The following is a 17169-nucleotide window of genomic DNA, read 5'->3' as shown; positions in this document are numbered from 1 at the left end:
CTCCATGAGCCCCCCGGAGGTGTCCAGATCGTAGACGATCGTCTTGGTCTCCATCTTCTCCCACATTCATCCAGCCCGGGAGCGGCCCCGAGAGCCCCCCCCCCCGGCGAGAGGGAGCAAAGCTGGGGTGGGGGTGTAGGGGTGTGGGGGGAGCGGCCCCTCAGCGGCGGCGGCTCCGCGTCGAGAAGGGGGCGGCGGGGGCGGGCGGCGGGGCCTAGCCCACGGGCCGCTGCGGCTTGCCCGTCGTCCTCCTCCTCCTCCAGCCGGGCCCGGGGGCGGTTGCGGGAGGCCCCGCGCCCGCTGCCATGCCGCGCAAAGGGGGAGGGAGGGGGCGGCGCGGCCCCGCGCCCGCCGCCGCCGCACACGCACCACACACAGGCGGCGCCGACGCTCAGGGCCCCGCCGCCGCCGCGCCGCCCGCGCATGCGCAGACCGCGCCCCGCCGCCTCCCGCTCGCGGCCCTGGCGCGGCTTGGGGCGGGGGGGGGCAGCGGGGGGTGGTGGACGCGCCGCTAGTGCGCAGGCGCAAGGCCGGCACCGCCCCCCGCGCCAGCCTCGCTCCGCCCCTTTCCCGCGCAGGCGCGGCGCGGGCGCGGGAGGGGCGGGGCGAAGGCGGGGCGGCGCGCAGGCGCGTGGCTGCCGTCACGTTCCGGGGCGGGAAGGGGGGGGGGGGGGGGAAACGGGTGGAGGGAGAAAAGGGTAACGGGACGTCGTGACGTCACGACGCAGGGCAGGGCGGGGCAGCGGGGCCCGCCCGCCGGCAGGGGGCGCGCGGCGAGCGGCACGCCAGGGCGTAGGGGGCGGTACCCTGCGCTTGACGTCACTGCCACGAAGGCCGCTCCTCTTAAAGCGGCAGTGACACCCATATACACCCCACATACACACCCCCCCCCGCTATGCTGTCGGGGGGCGCAGGGTGGGGGTAGGGATGTGGGAGGGGGGGCTTAAGGCGCACCCTGGGGGGGGCCGCGCCCCCTTTCCGGGCTGCTCGGCTCTGCTGAGGAAGACGCCACCGCTTCTTCTAAAACACCATTTTTTTATTAATGAAACAACCCAAAGATGGGGGGAATGTCCTCTTCAGACCGGGGTCGGGGGGGTGGGAGGGTGGCTGGGGCCGGGGCCGAGACAACCAGCCCGGACGGGACGCGGCGGGGGGGCACAGCCATGCCCGGTGCCCCCCTGCCCCCCCCGTCACCCCGGGCTGGCGGCCCGGCCCCGGCCCCGCGGGGGTACCGGGACGTGGGGTGCGGCGGGGGGGGGACACGCCGGTGGCAGAGGGGACGCCCCGGGGAGGGCGAAGCAAGCGGGGGGCTGGGAGGGGGGAGTCGGGGACGCAGCATGCTCGGGGTACGGGGCGGGGAAACACGTCCCTGCGTGGCAGTGGGGGGAGACACGGGGTGCAGGGGGGGCCAGGACCTGTGTTGGGGGGGGTTGGGGGGCACCCCAGTGGCCACCCAAGCCCCTCGCTCCCCCCGCGGGGCTTTGCAGGGTGTCCCGCTGCCCCCTCCCCACTGCAGCCCCGGGGAGCCCTGCCCTTACCTGGGGGGGTCCCTGCGGCCCCGCTCCCTCTGCCCGGGTCCCCCCTCCATCGCGGGGGCTGGGGGGCTGCTGTGCCCCTGCGGGGGGCTTGGGGGTTCAGGATGGGACCCGTGGACCCCTCCTGGCTCAAGACCCCGTGAGCCCGGAACGGGGGGGCGGGCAGGTGTCAGGGAGGCTCGGGCAGACCCCACGGGGGTCCGAGTGGATTGGGGGTGGCAGGGGGGTGGCCGGCGCCCGGGTCGGTCCCGCTGAGCGCTCGGCTTGAGTCTCCTTGGGAGAGGTGTGCCCGGCCCGTGCCGGGGGCCAGCGGGCACGGGGGGGCCCGGGAGGGGTGGCTGCAGCGCCCAGCTCCACACTGCCCACACCTAGATGGACACCTCATATTCCCTCGTCTCCTGCAAAGAAAACAGACTGCAAGGAGTTGGACACTCAGTGGTGTGACGGGGTGCCCGGGACAGGGACGGGGCATCTCCCACCCCATAAGGCCCTGGGGGCATATCCCAGACCACAGACGGCCCTGGGGGTGCATGTTCCATCCCATGTGTGGTCCAGGGAGGGATGTCCCAAGTGATGCGTGGTCCCTGGATGCATGTCCCATCCCATGCATGGGCCTTGGATGAACATCCCATCCCATGTGTGGTCCCTGGATGGTTGGCCCAGATGGTATGTGGTGCCTAGACAGATGTCCTATCCCGCGTGTGGGCCCTGCGTGGATGTCCTATCCAATGTGTGGTCCCTGGGATGGATGCCCCAGGTGATGTGTGGTCCCTGAGATCCGTGTCCCATCCCGTGTGTGGTCCCTGGATGAATGTCCATCCCATGAATAGTCCCTGGATGGATGTCTCATCCCATGCATGGGCCCTGCATGGATGTCCCGTCCTATGTGTGGTCCCTGGATCGATGTCCATCATGTGAATGGTCCCTGGATGGATGTCCCATCCCACAGAAGGTCCCTGGATTGCATGGCCCCATCCCATGCCTGTCCCACCCCACGCACAGCTCCTGGCACACATGGCTCATCTGATTCAGGGTCCCCAAGGTGCTCAGCCCCTGCTGGGGGGGGGCATGAGGGCCAGTACTTACTCCTGTCTCGTAGGTGGGGTTGTCGAAAGCTGACTCCACGGTGATGTGATCATAGGGGTGGGAACCAGAGAGGGGCAGCTGCAGGCCCGGCTTCCCCTGGAGTCTGTGGAGAGAGAGCAGCTGGGGTGGGCAGTGGGGGGGCCATGGGGACCCCATGGGGTGACGGGGGCCACCCAGCCACTCACTTGGAGAAGTAGAGGTAAATGCCCCCAATGAGCAGGGCCACCACCAGCACGGGCAGGAAGATGGCAATAGCGACATTGGTGCCCTCCAGCGCTGTCCCCGAGGGCACGGCCTTGGCCACGGCTGTCCAGGAGAGTTGGGGGCTCACCAAGGGGTCACCCCACACCAGATGCACCCCTGGGTGCCCATCTGCACCCCAGCACCCTAGGCTGCTGCAGCAAACCCTTGCCCTTACCGTCCAGGTTGCGGTTGCTGTAAAACTCATCATAAGAGGCTGGAAGGGGTGGAAGAAAAAAGCTGGCATCAGTGGACAGAAGTGGGGTGCCAAGTGGTGCTGGTGGGGTGCTGGGGATGGGGTTGGGGGGTCCTCTCACCCGCCTTGCAGATGGGAGGAGAGCCGCTCCAGTGCGAGGGGTGCCCGGGCAGGCAGCGCAGGCTGCCCTCACCCAGCAGCACCCGGCCGGCGGTGCAGGAGAAGCGCAAGGTGGCTCCCGCCGGGTACAGCCGCCGCTCAGGGCTCTGCCGCCCGCCCGCCGGCACGCCGGGGTTGTGGCAAGGCTCGTACGTCTCCGCTGTGGGACAGGGGCACAGTGACATCAGCACCCATCACTGGTTTGGGTGACGTCCCTCGGAAGGAGGTACCCAACTCACGGATGCATTTGGGGAGACGATCGCTCCACTTGGGTCCCCCCACGGTGCGGTCGTGGCAGGTGAGGGTCCCAGCACCCGCCAGGACATAGCCCTTGTCGCAGACGTACTGCACAGTGGCTCCCACTGGGAATTTAGGGCTGGAGACCACCCTGCGGCTGTGCTCGGCGTCCCCGGGGTCCCGGCAGGAGGTCACTGCGGGCGGGAGGGACCGGCGGTGACGGCGGCCGCCGGGGATGCGCTGCAGGGCAGGGGGACGCCGGTGGCCGCCGCTCACCCCGCTCGCAGGAGGGCAGGTCGCCGCTCCACGTCAGGTCCCAGTGGCACATCAGGAGGTCGGTACCAGCCAGCTGGAAGCCAGGGTAGCAATGGTAGGTGACCACGGTGCCATGGAGCAGCTCCGGCTGCGAGGATGTCTTCCAGCCATTGGCAATGTCCGGCAGCTCGGGGCAGGTGTCGTTACGGGGGACCTCTGTGGGGACGGTGGGGTGAGCAGGGTGGCAGGGACACTGGGGACACCGGGGATGCCATCCCACCATGGGGCTCACCAGAGAAGTGGATGACAAAGCCTTGCCGATAGGCACCGGCACCGGCGCCAGGGTCGGACTGGAACTGGATGGTGACATCAGCGGTGGAGGCGTAGAGCTTGAAGCGGCCGCGGGTGCCCGTGTACTGGCCCAGGATTCGCGCCGTCAGGTCGTCCCCGTCATAGAAGGTCAGCATGTCCCCCGTGCCCAACCGCAGCCTGGGGTGGCAGGGCCATGAGGATGGGGGGGTACACAGACCCCGTCCCATTCCCCCAACCCCAGTGGCCCCTGCACTCACACACGGACGTCCAGCATGACGCGTTTGTCTTCCTCTACGTGCAGCCCCCAGATGCAGTCCTGGCCCTTGCCGTACGGCTCCGGCCAGTTGGGTGACAGCACCACACCGGCCGCATCCGTCAGCTCCCCGCTGCACACCGCTGTGGGCGCACACCGGGCTCGGCACTGCCATGGGGACACCCGCCACAGCACCCACCACCCAGTGTCCAGCACCCACTGCAGCCCCCCTGCTCCAGCACCCACCATCCATGTTGGCTCCGGCTCAAGCACGCATCATGGCATGGTGGCTCCAGCATCCGTGACAGCCAGTCCCTGTCTTCGGCACCCACAGCAACCCCCAGCACCCACTGCAGCACCCCAGCTCCAGCACCCACCATTCCCGTTGGCTCCAGCTCATACCGTGTCCCTCCCACCACTTCATGGTGGCTCCAGCATCCATTGTGGCCCATCCCCAGCTCTGGCATCCACAGCAACCCTGTCTCCATGGCACCCCCCAACTCTGGTACCCATGAACCCCCAGCTCCAGCCCCCTGGCTCCCCAGCCCCAGCGCCCACCACGGCACGCCGGCTCCGTCTCGTTCCACTGCGGGTCGCTGGGGTCAACGCACTCGATGATGGTGGAGCCCTGCTCTAGCGTGTAGCCAGGATCACAGCTGAACTCCACTGTGGTGCCCACGGGGTACCGGGGGTCACTGGCCGTGAAGTTCCCATACTTGACGAAGGGCTCATAGCAATGCCCCTGCTCGAAGGCTGTGGGCACAGGAGTGAAGGTCCACAGGGGCAAGGTGGGTGTAGGGATGCCCAGGTGACCCCCTCTGCCCCAGCCCCGTACCCTCATAGCGCAGCGCCATGCCTGCAGCGGCCCCGCTGCTGTCGGTGGTGAGCTCCACGAAGAAGTGGCGCCCGGTGCTAAGCAGCCCCTCGATGGGCAGGTACTCCACCTCATAGGAGTCGTACACTGGTGGTGTCTCCACGTTGTTGCCATTGCGGATGATGAGCCTGCCGAGGCATGGCAGGGGCAGGGTGCTGTGCTGACCATGACCAGCAGCACCCCTCCTTGGGCATGAACAGTAACACCCAGCCCCAGCCATGACCAACAGCACCTACCCTTGAACATGATGAATAGCACCCACTCTTGGGCACGGCCAGTGGTATCTTCCTGGAACATGGCCAACAGCACCTATCCTTGACCGCGGCCAATGGCCAACAGTGCCCACACTTGGGCATGGCCAACCACCAATCCTTGAACATGGCCAATGGCATGTATCCTTGAATATGACCAATGATACCCATCCTTGAATGTGGTCAATGTCACCCATCCCCATCCTTGAACCTGGCCCTGTGCCTGGTGTGGAGCTGCCCCAGGGTACCTCCCCACCATTCCCCTTGCCCTGTAGCCAAACCTGTCATCATCCTCTGCCAGCGAGACCTTCTCAAAGTGGAGGTGCAGTCGGTGGCCAGAGGGTGCCTCCAGCAGCCAGTGGCACGTCAGGTTGTTGCTGTAGTTCCCGGGGAAGCCAGGCGAGACGATGCGTCCCACCGTGGCATTCCGGACCACCCCACCACATGCCGCTGCAGGAGAGGGACCATCAGTGGCCGGCTGTGCCATGTCAGCTGCGCCATGTCCCCCCGGGTGCTGGTGCTTACCAAGGCAGAGGGGCTCGCGGGCGCTCCAGAAGGGGCGGGTGGCATTGCGGCAAGTGAGCCGACGGGCGCCGTGCAGCTGGTAGCCGGCGGCACAGCGGAAGCGGGCGTCCCCGCCAGGGTGCAGGCTGCTGACCGAGACTTCCCCAAAAGCCGGCCGCGCTGGGAAGGGGCAGCTCAGCAGGTAGGCTGGGGGCAGGTGGTGGCGTTATGGGGTGGGATGACAAACCCCCCCAGGACTCCAGCCCACCCTGCACCCAGCACCCACCTCCCCAGCCCCCCCAGGAGTGCCTGGGTGCTGCAGGGCTGAGTGACAGGAGCCTATGGCTGCTGGTAATGATGCTAAATGAGGCTGTAATTGCTCATGCCAATTAGCTCTCCATTAGCATTCTTCCCCGGGTCGGTGCCCGCTTAACCTGCCAGTGGCACAGATAAACTCTGCCGTGCATCGCCACGCTCCAAATTAGCACCGTGCTGGCGAGGGAGCCCTCGAGGGGGTACCAGGGGGTCCGTGCCGGCGGTGGACACTGCCCCATACCTTGGTAGTGGAAGCAGTAGGAGCCAGGGCTGGGGGGCCGGGGGCTCTGGAAGCGGAGGGTGAGGAGGTTGGCGGGGCTGCGGATGACCTGGCCCCGCAGCAGGAAGGACTCGTTGGCCAGGAGGGTGGGCTCCAGGCCCCCTGTGCTCTCCACCATCAGCGTCTCCCCGTCTGCCAGGCTGATGTTCTGGACCTGTGGGGCACGGCCAGGCATCACCGCCCTGGCATCGCCCCAGCACCCGGCTCGGAGCCGGACCTCAGGCAGCTTGCCCGCGGTCGATAGCGCGCTGGAGCTCGTCTGCGCGGGGCAGCACCTCTCAAACATGGTTGGCAGCACCATAAACCATCCTGCGGTAAGAGGAGCAGCAGGGCCCAGCCAGCGGTTCCACCGGAGCACTGCGGCGCAGCCAGGCCCACGCCGACAGCCAGCCCTCCAGAGCAATTTGCTATTAATGATGTTAATTAAGCAGTGCTGCACGGCAACAAGCAGCAGCACTGGCAAATATTTCTGTGCGAGCTGGAGGAGCGAGGGCTGACCGCAGAGCTGCTCACCGCCAGCTTTTGACAAGCCACGGCACTGCCCCATGGTGGCCCAGGCAGTGGGGCCAAGCAGAGGTGGGGACACACAGCCACGTGCCGTGGATGGGAGCAGCACATGGCCTCGGCACTGCAGGAGCTGCTGTCAGCCTCTGCTCCTGGCAGGTGTGTGCTGGGTTTTCCTGGCTCTGCACCACAGCGTCACACCCGCCAGCGTTGCTTATGCCTTCCCCATCGGTGCTTCAGTAATTAATTCCCACATTGCCTCTTCCATGACGGTTGCCACCCACTGCAGCCAGTGGCCATGGGGATCCCACCAGTCCACATGCCTGCCTCCCTGCCCCAGGGCCCGAGGCTGGGTGATGCCCCGAGCTGTCTCTCCTGGCTTGGGGACATGGGGACAGGGACAAGGACAGGCACAAGATGCTGCACCGTGCATGGCCACTCAGCCACGGCACAGAGCAGGGGACGGGCCACGCTTGACTGTGGGCACTGGGCACCCCATCCCACCCGCAGCCCCCAGCTCACCTTGAGCTCCACGCCGTAGCCAGGGTAGACAGAGACGGTGTAGGTGCAGTCCAGGCTGCCATCATAGGGGACCCCAGCTGGTTCCGGGGACACCAACCAGCCCTCAGGGCCCGCCAGTGTCCGGTTGCAGGGGACTGGCGACAGAGGAGACACCAGCTCAGCCCCACTTCACCCCAACTCCCCCCAGCTCCCTCCCCAGTGCTCACCTGGCCCCTGCAGCGTGGTGACAGTGGTGGTGGTGATGGTAGAGGTGGTGGTGGTCCCCTCCTCATCCCCAGGAAACACGGCAGCCCCGGTGTGGGGTTCCAGGGACGTGCCAGAGGTGGTGGGTGCCTGGCTGGGGGACACGGGGCCTGACTCCAACACCCCAGTGGGGGACCACGAGGGGTCGGCACCCGGCATGGCCCCCCACGCCTCCCCCCATGGCCCTGGGCGCCCTGCCGGGGTGGTCAGCGGGTCGGTGGGGAAGGCGGCTCTGGGCAGGGCAGGGGTGCGTGGCGGGGGCTCAGGGGCCGGGGGGCCAGGGTCCGGCTGAAGGGCACTGGCAGGCAAAAGGGGGCCAGGGCCAGCGGGTAAGAATGGTGCCTGGCCCAGGTAGTCCTTCTTCAGGAAGGCTTCATGCAGCAGGTCCTCCAGCAGCGGGTGGTGGTTGAGGAGCTTCAGTGTGGGCGCTGTGCTCACGAAGCGAGCCTCTGCCTCCCGCTCCGCTGGCGTGGGCAGTGCCGTTGGTTCACCCTCAGCCTCAGCGCTCTCCCCTGTTTTCCTTGCCAGCCCGTTGAAGCCTGGGGGGAGAAGAGAGAGTGTGGAGTGCTGGGGACCCATGGACTGATGCTGCATTGTTCATTCTGGACCGGTGACATGCCATGGACCAGGGACTGGTGATGCACCAGGGACCGAAGGTTCACCACAGACCAGTGCTGTGCCCGCTGTGGCACCCAGGACCAACCCTTGGATGTGGACTGGTGATGGGCCAGGGATGGATGCAGCACTGGGGACTGACACCGCACCCAGGACCAATGCTGGTGTGGTGCCACAAGCCTGTGCTGCACTGGGGAGCAACACGTCACCATGGACCAACGCTTCCTCACAGGCCAGCACCGCCCCGAGGACTGACGCTGCCCTGCACACCAATACTGCACCAGCCCTGGGTCGGCAAACAAGGGCATCGACCGCGTGCAGTGGGGCCCTGCCACACCTCGCTCCAGCACCCCCCAGGCACAGTCCTGACAATTAAGCCCTGGCTAATTAATGCACAGCTGCAGCTTGTACCATGTTAAGGGGTACCCACCCCTCCAGTGACCCAGCCCGGGTGGGGACAGCCCTGGGGCTGGGTGTCCCCTGTCACAGCTTGTCCCCCTCCATGGAGGGGGCCATCCTGTGCCGAGGGTCCCCCGGGCCCCCGCATCCCTGTGGTGCAGACACGCAGGTGACTGCCACGTCAGCCGTGACCAGCTGCACCGGGGCTGCCACCGGAGCCTGAACACCGGGACCCTGCTCCAGGCCACCAGTGTAATGAGGTGGTGAGAGCTCATCTTCTCCCCAACCACCCCCCAGCCAAGCTGTTCCTGGGCAGTGTCAATCCACCAGGAACCTCCTCCCTGCTGATGCTACCCACCTCCCACCCGCAGCCACAGCCCCCCACCCTCCCATGCATTAGCCCCTGAGCAAATCCCCGGTGTGCCCAGCCTAGCTGTTTACAGCCTTTAGACCAAAACTAAAAGTATTTAATCAGCTCTAATGAGCCACCCAGCATGTGTCCCTGCCGGATCCAGCACTGCACGGTTCCCCCTCCCGGGGGGCACAGCTCCCCAGTCCCGCTGTACCACGGCAAGGAGGATGCCACCGTGGCCCCCAGCATCCCTCCGTGGCTCGGTGCAGGGTGTGAGGCCGTGATAGTGTGTGGGCATGTCTCGCCGCCGTGCACCAGCGCTGATGACACGATACTGCCAATTACCGGGTAATTATACCGATCCGTAGCAGGGCAGGCCCCCGCGAAGATTAATTACTCTGCAACTGCCACTTTTAAGGGACTATTAAGAGACATTAGCTTGGGCAAGCAGCGTAGGGGGAACTGCTGGGTGCTGGCGGGCATCCCCACTGCCCTGGCACCCACCCTGTGTCCCCGCTGCCCCGGGATGGTGATGATGCCCTGGGCACAGCTGCATGGCAGGGAGGCGAGCATCCAGCCGCACCAACTCCGAAAGGTTCACTTGCCCCCCAGCAAGGCTAGAATTATTTTTTAATAGGATCCATTTATTTGAACATAAAAGTTAATGAGTTTATACTGAAGGGCGCCAAAATCTCTTTTAGTCTTTAATAGCAGATTAGTACTCAGGGCCGGGCCCTGCGCCACTGTGGCTGCCCCACGCAGTGAAGACTGGGGCAGAGATGCCCACTCCGGCTCCCTGCACCCCCCTGCCCATGGCATCGCAGCTGCCCAGGGTGCTGGGGATCACAGTGGTCCCCACACTGGGGCTGACGGGTGAGGGCAGACCCCACAGCAAGGCTCCTACAGCAGGTCCCATCTGGGTGCTGTGGCATCCTGAGCTGGGCAGTGCCTCCTGGGTACTGGGTGCTGCCCTGGGCTCTCTGTGGTGCTCTGGGTACCACAGGATGCTCCTGGCACCAGGACATGCTCTGGGTACCACGGGATGTTGCCAGCACCAGAGGATGCTCAGGACTGGGGATGCTCTTGGCCCTTGGGGGATGGAGGATGCTTAGGACACTGTGGGAAGGCAGCGAGTGCCCAGATGTTGCCACTTGTGCCCAGATGTTACCACTCATGCCCCTCGAGCATCACAGGATTAGAGTCTCCACCTCCACAGTTGGCTCTAAGCAGCTTATCTCCAGTGACCGTGTCACAGCTGTGTCCCTCCCGTGTCCCCAAGGTGACCGGGGAGGTCACAGGGACCCCTGCTATGCAGTACCCACCCCTCCAGGCGCTGGCACCCAGCAGGGACCCCCACAGGGCTCAGGGTGGGCACAGACCCTTGCAAAAGGGCCATCAAGTCCCCACTATCTGGGCGCCCACAGGAGTCCCTTGGTGTGCATGATATATCTCCACAGCTGCAGCTGGGCCGGGGTCCTAATCCCTCACACCGGCTTTGCTGGGCGGGAGTCTATTAACAACAGCCAGGAGCCGGGGAGATGCTGGAGACTAATCTGGCTGTGGCGGGCAGCTGTCCCCCCCCCCCCGGCAAAAATCGATGCCGCCTGCTGTCACAAATAAATAAATAAGGCGGCACGCAGCCACCTGGGGAGCACCGATCAATGCTGCCCACCAAGAAAGCAATAACACAGTGCCCGGCTCAGCGGAGGGGACAGGGCAAGGCCCTCAGCTGCCCCAGGGGCATCACGGCCCCATGGCATGTTGTGCTCCGTGCCTCAGTTTCCCCACCTGTACAAGGGGGCTGGCAGCCCCAACAGGCAGGAGGTACAGGCAGCCAGACCCCTGGCACAGGGGGAGGGCAGGGGTTGGGGCTCACAGGAGTCTAGGTTTATTTTCCAATTTAAAATCCAATCTGGGTTTGCCCCTGCAACCAGGGCCGGCAGCGGTGATGAATGAGCTGTCAGGCAGCCGGCACCACACTCCCCCACCCATGGCCCCCAGCCCCCCCCAGTCCCCACAGCGGGCACAGCAGCAGGGACATGCCTGGTTGATGCCAGATCCCCGTCTCTGTCCCCCACTCTGGTGGCCCTGGGGGATGGGGACCCCCAAAAGGGAAGGGAGCACCCTCCTGCCTTCCTCCAGGTGAGAAGACCCTGTGGGAAAGGAGCAGGCAGGGAATGAGGAGTGGGCACAGGTGGTGGGTGGGCGAGCGTAGGCAGCGTGAGAGTACAGGCAGTGTCAGGATGCAGGCAGGAGCCTGTGGGTGGTGTAAGAGCGCAGGCAGGGATGGGTGAGTGCAGACAGCGGGTGGGCAGATAGGTGTAAGCAGGAGTGGGTGGGTGAGCACAGGCAGGTGCACGCAGACTGCATGAGGTGCAGGCAGATGCAGGCAGACATAGGCAAGGCTGTGCAGCCAGCTCCCCACCGCACAGCCCTGCTCCCCGTGCCACCCAGGCCACCCACCAGCCCCCGGCGCAGCGAGCTGGGCACCCCGCTGGCACCACCGGGCACCTACACTGGCACCCGTGTCCTGCTGCCCCACGGCCTCCTCCACCAGAGCACCACCAGCGAGCCCAGATGCCCACGGCCAAGCCGGGGCTGCCAGAACACCCAGGGGGGCAACTCAAAGGGCTGCCCCGGTGCCACTGCAGGCAAGCACGGCCACCAGCCCCAGAGGCTGCCAGAAGAGCCCAGCTTTAATATTCATGGCGGCGCTGGCAGGGAAGCGTTTGACCTTGTATGTTTTGCGATTCTCCTTGAATTGAACAGTCATTTACCCGCTGACACATGTCACATGTCGCCGCAACTGGTTCCCTGGAGCATCGCGGCGGCGGCAGCCGAGTGCCGGCTGACATACCAAGCGCCGAGCCCCGAGCATCACCGACACCGGGCGGGCGTGAGGGCAGAGCCCAGCGGGCACTGGGGTGCCTATCCCCGGGGTTATTCTCCCTCCCCAGCTGGTGGGTGCCAGTGGTGCCCCCATCCTCTCCTCGCCGCCCACGGCCCGTGTAATCCCGCTTCTCCCGCTCTCCCTGCGGAGCTAATGCATTTGTACAGCAATTTCCCTGAGCAGCGGCAGTGATAAATTGCATGTCTGCTGCTATTTCGGACCTGAGTGCTGGAGCTGCGCAGTGCCAGGTCCCCCCTCCCCATTCTGACACCACCTAAATCAGCCCCCCCAACCCTGTATCAGCATCCCCTGTGACAGAGCCTCCGCTGCTAGGCAGCGCCCACTCTGAACCACCCTAGGGTGCTCATGGCATGGGTGCCAGCTCCTCCCAGGGCTCTGTGCCCGCTCTGGGGTCCTCCAGGACCCCACACAGCTCACCCCCCGGCACATCCAAGGTAGCAGAGGGGACACCCAGCCTGCAGGGCACCCCTGGGTGCTGGGTCTGCCTGCCCTGTGCAGGGCAGGAGGCAGGCAGGGAGAGCAGAGCCACACTGCCCTCCCAGCTCCCTTTCCCTCCGCCCGCTGCTGGCGACAGTAATTTAAATCTGGTTGTGGGAGGCAAGCGAGAGCTGCTCGTCGGGCTCTGTGTTGGGCTGCTCAGCCATGTCATCTTCCCTGCAGACACCATTCTCTCCCCGCGGGTGGGAAGCGTGGAGCATCACTGCCTGCTCCTTCTGGAACCGGCATCCCAACCACCCCCCACACCCACCTTTGTCCCCCCAGGATATCAATACGAGCATACCCTTGCCAGCACACCCCACGGCCTGCCCCATCACTGCTCCCCGTGTAGGATGAGCCATCCAGCTCTGGAAGCCACCAAGGGCCATGTGTCCCTCACTGCTGCCATCCCTCAGGGCAGCTGAGGACCACCAGAGGCCCCCCTGCCCGGGCATTGCCCCCACTGCCAGCTGATCTGGCATTGCAAACACCTCGCTCCATTTTCACAGGGTCACAGCAGCGCTCTCACGGCTGATTAATATTTGATCCCTTCAGCACAGCTCGTTACTGCATTTAAATTATATATGTAATAACCCCTGCTGGCATGGCAAGCGCGTGGGCCGGCTCCTGCTGCTTCTCCCACAGGCAAGGGATCGAGCACATCCCCAACCCTGGCTGATGGGACCCTCCAAAAATTTGATGAGTGGCATTGGATCTCAGCACAGGGCAGGCCTGGGGGGAGCCAGGCAGATGGAGACATCCTCCGTTGCCTCCAACAGGGCCAGGTGACCCCTTTGCCCACCCAAGGTGGTGGGAGAGGAGCCAGTCCCCCGGCTGGCCCCGTGTCCCCAGCAGTCGGAGGAAAGGATGCTGCCGCTCCCGAGCTGCTGCCTGTGACTGGAGGGAATCCATTACCTCCCTGGTTATAGGCAGCTTTCAAAGGCAATCTTTCAATTGTGTGCATTTAAAGAATTGATTGGAGGCGAAATTATCCTCTCCCGCCGGAGCCGCCGGAGACACAACTTCATCTGCCTCCCCCAGGGCCTGCCTGTGCTCGCGGGGGGCCCAGCAGCCCGGGGCCAGCCCTGGCCCCCACCCCAGCACAGGGCGAGACACAGCCCTGGTGAGCCTCGTGCCAGTCTGGGGGTCCCACCAGCAGCACGTGGAGGGTCCCCCCACTGCTCTGCACCACGCCTAGGGACGCCCTTGTCATGTCCTTGCCCAGGCTCCTTTGCACCCCATTTTCCCCTCCATGTTCCCGCTGTTCCAGATCTGCCTGGCGGTTGCACAAAGCCTGGGGCTGGCAGCCCTACCCGGCACAGCACCATGTGCCAAATCCATCCCCACCAGCTCTAACCCGCAGCCGGTCCTGCGGCGACCAGGCTCCCAGGGGGGTGATGGAGGAGACTGGCCCAGCCCGCCTCCCCGCGGGGCAGCCCTGTCCTCCCGCCCTCCGGCTTAAGAGCATTATCCAGATAATCCTGGCCTGGCAGCACGGCAGCGTGGCGGTGAAGAACTCCTCTGAGGCACGCAAGCGACTAGCGCACACACCGTTAATTACTGTACCAGACGCCTCTTTCCTTCCCCAGCCCCCTCCTCACGCCGAGACCCCCCCACCAGCACCCACATCCCCAGGGACATCACGTCCCCCAGATGCACCATCCCTGTGGGCACGGTGCACCCAGCTGAGGCTGGACGGCACAGCGCAGCTCACGGGGGCACAGCCAGGCCCCAAGCCCCCCGCCACAACCCACGCTGCTTCCCCGTCCCCTCAACCTGCCAGGACCCCAAATTACAAGGAGCTCCCTTCAGCATAACAAAGATGTCCCCCAAAACAAGCCAGGCCTGCCCTGGCTTTGGAGAGCTGGGGAGAGGGGGTGCGGTGGGACAGGGTGGAGCTGTGCCCCCCAGCTGCACCAGCACTGTGGGGCCCAGACCCCACTTTCTGCTGGGGAAAACCCATGTGGGCACCGGGGGCTGGGGCTGCCCCACAGCTGGGACAGGCCTGCAGGCCACTGCGCAGGGTGGCAGGAGAGAGACAGGGTCAGGCCCTCATTGCCCCCACTCAAGGGGCATCACCCCAGCATGGGAGAGGGGTCTGAGACCCCCCCCATCCCCATGTCCCCCAGACCCATGTCATATCCCCACCACGCACCAGCCCATCAATGCCGAGTCAAGGCCACGGTGACACCGAGCGTGGTGACGCTGCACAGAAATCAGGGTGCTGGGCTGGGAGCCCTGTCTGATGGGGGCAGGGAGCGGGTGGCTGAGCCCCATGGGCAGCTGCCAGCACGTGGCGGGGGGCACAGGGTGGATGGGACCCTGTGGCTCTGAGTCCTGGGAAGAGCTCAGCACCTCCCAGGGCATCCCTACCTCTAACACTCTGGGAAATGCACATGCAGAGTTTAATTAACTTTATTGATATTCAGAAATTAGGGGACTGACTAGAGGTAATTGCTCATTAGAAATCATTAATCTGACATGGTAAGCACCAGCCTCTCTCAGGGGAAGCCTGCCCTGCCCAGGACCCCGCTCCCAAGACAGAGCCAGAAACAGGGACACCCCACCCCCCCCCCAGCAGAGCAGGAGATGGGGGTGCCGTGCTCTTACCCCACTTGCTGCCCTGCAGAGGGTCCCCCACACTTGCCCCCCCTCAAGCACGAGGGCTGTGGCGGAGCGAGACAGGAATAGCAGCGGGCACAGGGCCACGACACCCTTCCCGGGCTGGGCTCGGCTGCCAGATGGGGAGTTTATGTAACTCCCTGCACGGCTGCTGCCTGCAGCTCAGCCGAGCCGTGCGGGCAGCCTGCGCCCCGCTGCCTGCATCCTGCCTGGGCTCCCCCCAATGCCAGACCCCCACCCGCATCCCGCCGGCCCCCTCTCCAGCGGCAGACCCCCACCCGCTCCTCGCCCCACGCATGTCGCCCACCATCCGCATGGCCGCAATGGACCAAGGCACCCGAAGCTCCGGCGGGTCTCCCCAAGCCCCGGTGGGTCCCCAGTCCCGGTTTTGGGGGGCAGCAGAGCCGCAGGCAGGAAGGCAGCCCATGCCCCGTGGGTGGCAGAGCCAACGAGCCGAGCTGGGTGTTGGCTGCTCTCTTGGGGAAGGACCAACACCCAGCATCCGTCTTCCCTGCGCCCTCCGCGGAGCCGGAGGGGTCACCCCGCCCGGGGCAGGGGGAGCCCCGCTCCCCCCACGGTAGGGACAGCACGGAGGGACCGGCTCACGCCCTGCCGGGGGTGGCTCGATGGGCTGGGGGGAGCGGGTCCCGCCGGGCGGCGCCGTGCCTGCTCAGCCCCCGGTGCAGCCGTTCCCCCCGCCAATCGCCGGTAATACCGGCAGAGGGGCTGTCGCCGGAGCCCGCCGGGGGCGGCGTTGCACCAGCCCGGCTGCAAACCGCTCTGCGCGCCCCCGACCGCTCCCGTTCCCCGCGCCACCGGGGCGGGGGGCAATTAACGGGAGAACGGGGGTGGGGGGGCGCCCCCGCCTCCCCGGGGGCGAGCGCAAGTTGGCAAAGTTTGACGGCGACAGAGCGGGGCCGGGGCCACCGGCACGGGTTTAGGGGGGGAGGCCGGTGTGTGTGGGGCGGGGGTAACCGGGATGGGGGGTAACCGGGGTGGGGGGTGTCGGTGCTTACCGTGGGCCGGTGCGCGGAGCAGCGCGGCGAGGAGCGGCAGGAGCAGGGCGGGCGGCGGCGAGCCCATGGCCGGCGGCGGTCAGCACCGCGGACAGCTCCGCGCTGCGGGCACGGCCGCGCCGTAACGCTCCGAGTGCGGCGCCCGCAAATCCCGCCGCCCCCCCCCGCCGCCCCTCCCGCCCCGCGCCGTAACTCTCCGAGTGCGGCGCCTGAAAATCCCGCCGCCCCCCCCTCCCCGTAACGCTCCGAGCGCGGCGCCCGCAAATCCCGCCGCGCCCCCCCCCCCACCCCGCCCCAGCGCCGTAACGCTCCGAGTGCGGCGCCTGACAATCCCTGGGAGAGGGGGGCGGGAGGGGGGGCTCTCTCCGCCTCCCCCCTCGCCGTAACGCCTCGAGTGCGGCGCCCGCCAATCCTGAGAGCTGGGAAGAGGATTGGGGGGGCGCCTCCCTGCCACACTCCCCCCCCCCCCAGCCGCGCCGTAACTCTCCGAGTGCGGCGTCTTCAAATGTTGGGAGCTGAAGACTGGGGGAGGGCTTGGGGGGGAGGTCTCCTGCCTGCTCCAAGTACCAGCGACCCCCCCAGGCTGGGGACCCACCGAAGGATGCAGGAAAAGTCCTCAGTGCCCACCCCACCATATTCTATGTCCCCCCTCCATGCTGCACCCTCCAGGACACTCACCCCACACAGCCCCCACAACCCCCCCCAGTTGTCCTTCCCCATCCCTAAATAGCCCCAACTGGGGCTGGGCTCATCATCCCCCAAGCAGGGAAACCTGGGCCCAGGGAAGCCCTCACAGCTGGGCACAGCACAGAGAGGGGGGCCCCTTCCTTACGGTGAGGGGTTGACACCCCCTCCCCAGTCCCCTGGCTGGGGGTCCCACTCTCCCAGGAGGGCCGGGCAGCAGGGAGGGGGCAGCCAGCCCTGCAGCAGGCAGATGGCGTTGGCACCAGCACCGAGCGGCTCCGCGCTGGCTGCCGGACGGCTCTCGCGTGTGTTAAAAATAAAAAAAAA

General features: G+C 66.2%; 2 protein-coding genes across 3 annotated transcripts in view; both read right to left on the bottom strand.

The window, feature by feature from the left end:
* PHF12 (PHD finger protein 12) overlaps window positions 1–406 on the bottom strand; it is a 33102-nt gene extending 32696 nt beyond the window's left edge. Inside the window, exon 1 of the mRNA XM_074922777.1 lies at window positions 1–406. Within this exon, the coding sequence (XP_074778878.1) occupies window positions 1–66 (66 nt within the window). The 5' untranslated portion in view covers window positions 67–406.
* Window positions 407–1027: 621 nt separating this feature from the next.
* SEZ6 (seizure related 6 homolog) lies at window positions 1028–16302 on the bottom strand. 2 transcript variants are annotated; one of them, XM_074922851.1, is made up of 17 exons: window positions 16159–16302; window positions 7730–8305; window positions 7524–7657; window positions 6459–6651; window positions 5924–6109; window positions 5680–5848; window positions 5109–5275; window positions 4832–5026; window positions 4278–4416; window positions 4001–4197; window positions 3730–3924; window positions 3456–3647; window positions 3179–3376; window positions 3040–3078; window positions 2807–2927; window positions 2622–2724; window positions 1028–1949 (listed from the first exon to the last, which is right to left on the bottom strand). In XM_074922851.1, the coding sequence occupies exons 1-17, from the start codon at window positions 16223–16225 to the stop codon at window positions 1917–1919; spliced, it is 2904 nt and encodes a 967-aa protein (XP_074778952.1). In that variant the 5' UTR covers window positions 16226–16302; the 3' UTR covers window positions 1028–1916. The 2 variants fall into 2 exon arrangements, with proteins under 2 accessions (XP_074778952.1, XP_074778953.1); XM_074922852.1 differs by having other exon boundaries at window positions 1028–1933; window positions 16159–16301.
* Window positions 16303–17169: the final 867 nt, after the last annotated feature.

The sequence above is a fragment of the Athene noctua genome, chromosome 19 (genome assembly GCF_965140245.1).
Source record: "Athene noctua chromosome 19, bAthNoc1.hap1.1, whole genome shotgun sequence".
NCBI lineage: Eukaryota > Metazoa > Chordata > Aves > Strigiformes > Strigidae > Athene > Athene noctua.
The sequence above is the reverse complement of the archived record's forward strand: the minus strand, read 5'-3'. Positions and strand labels throughout refer to the sequence as shown.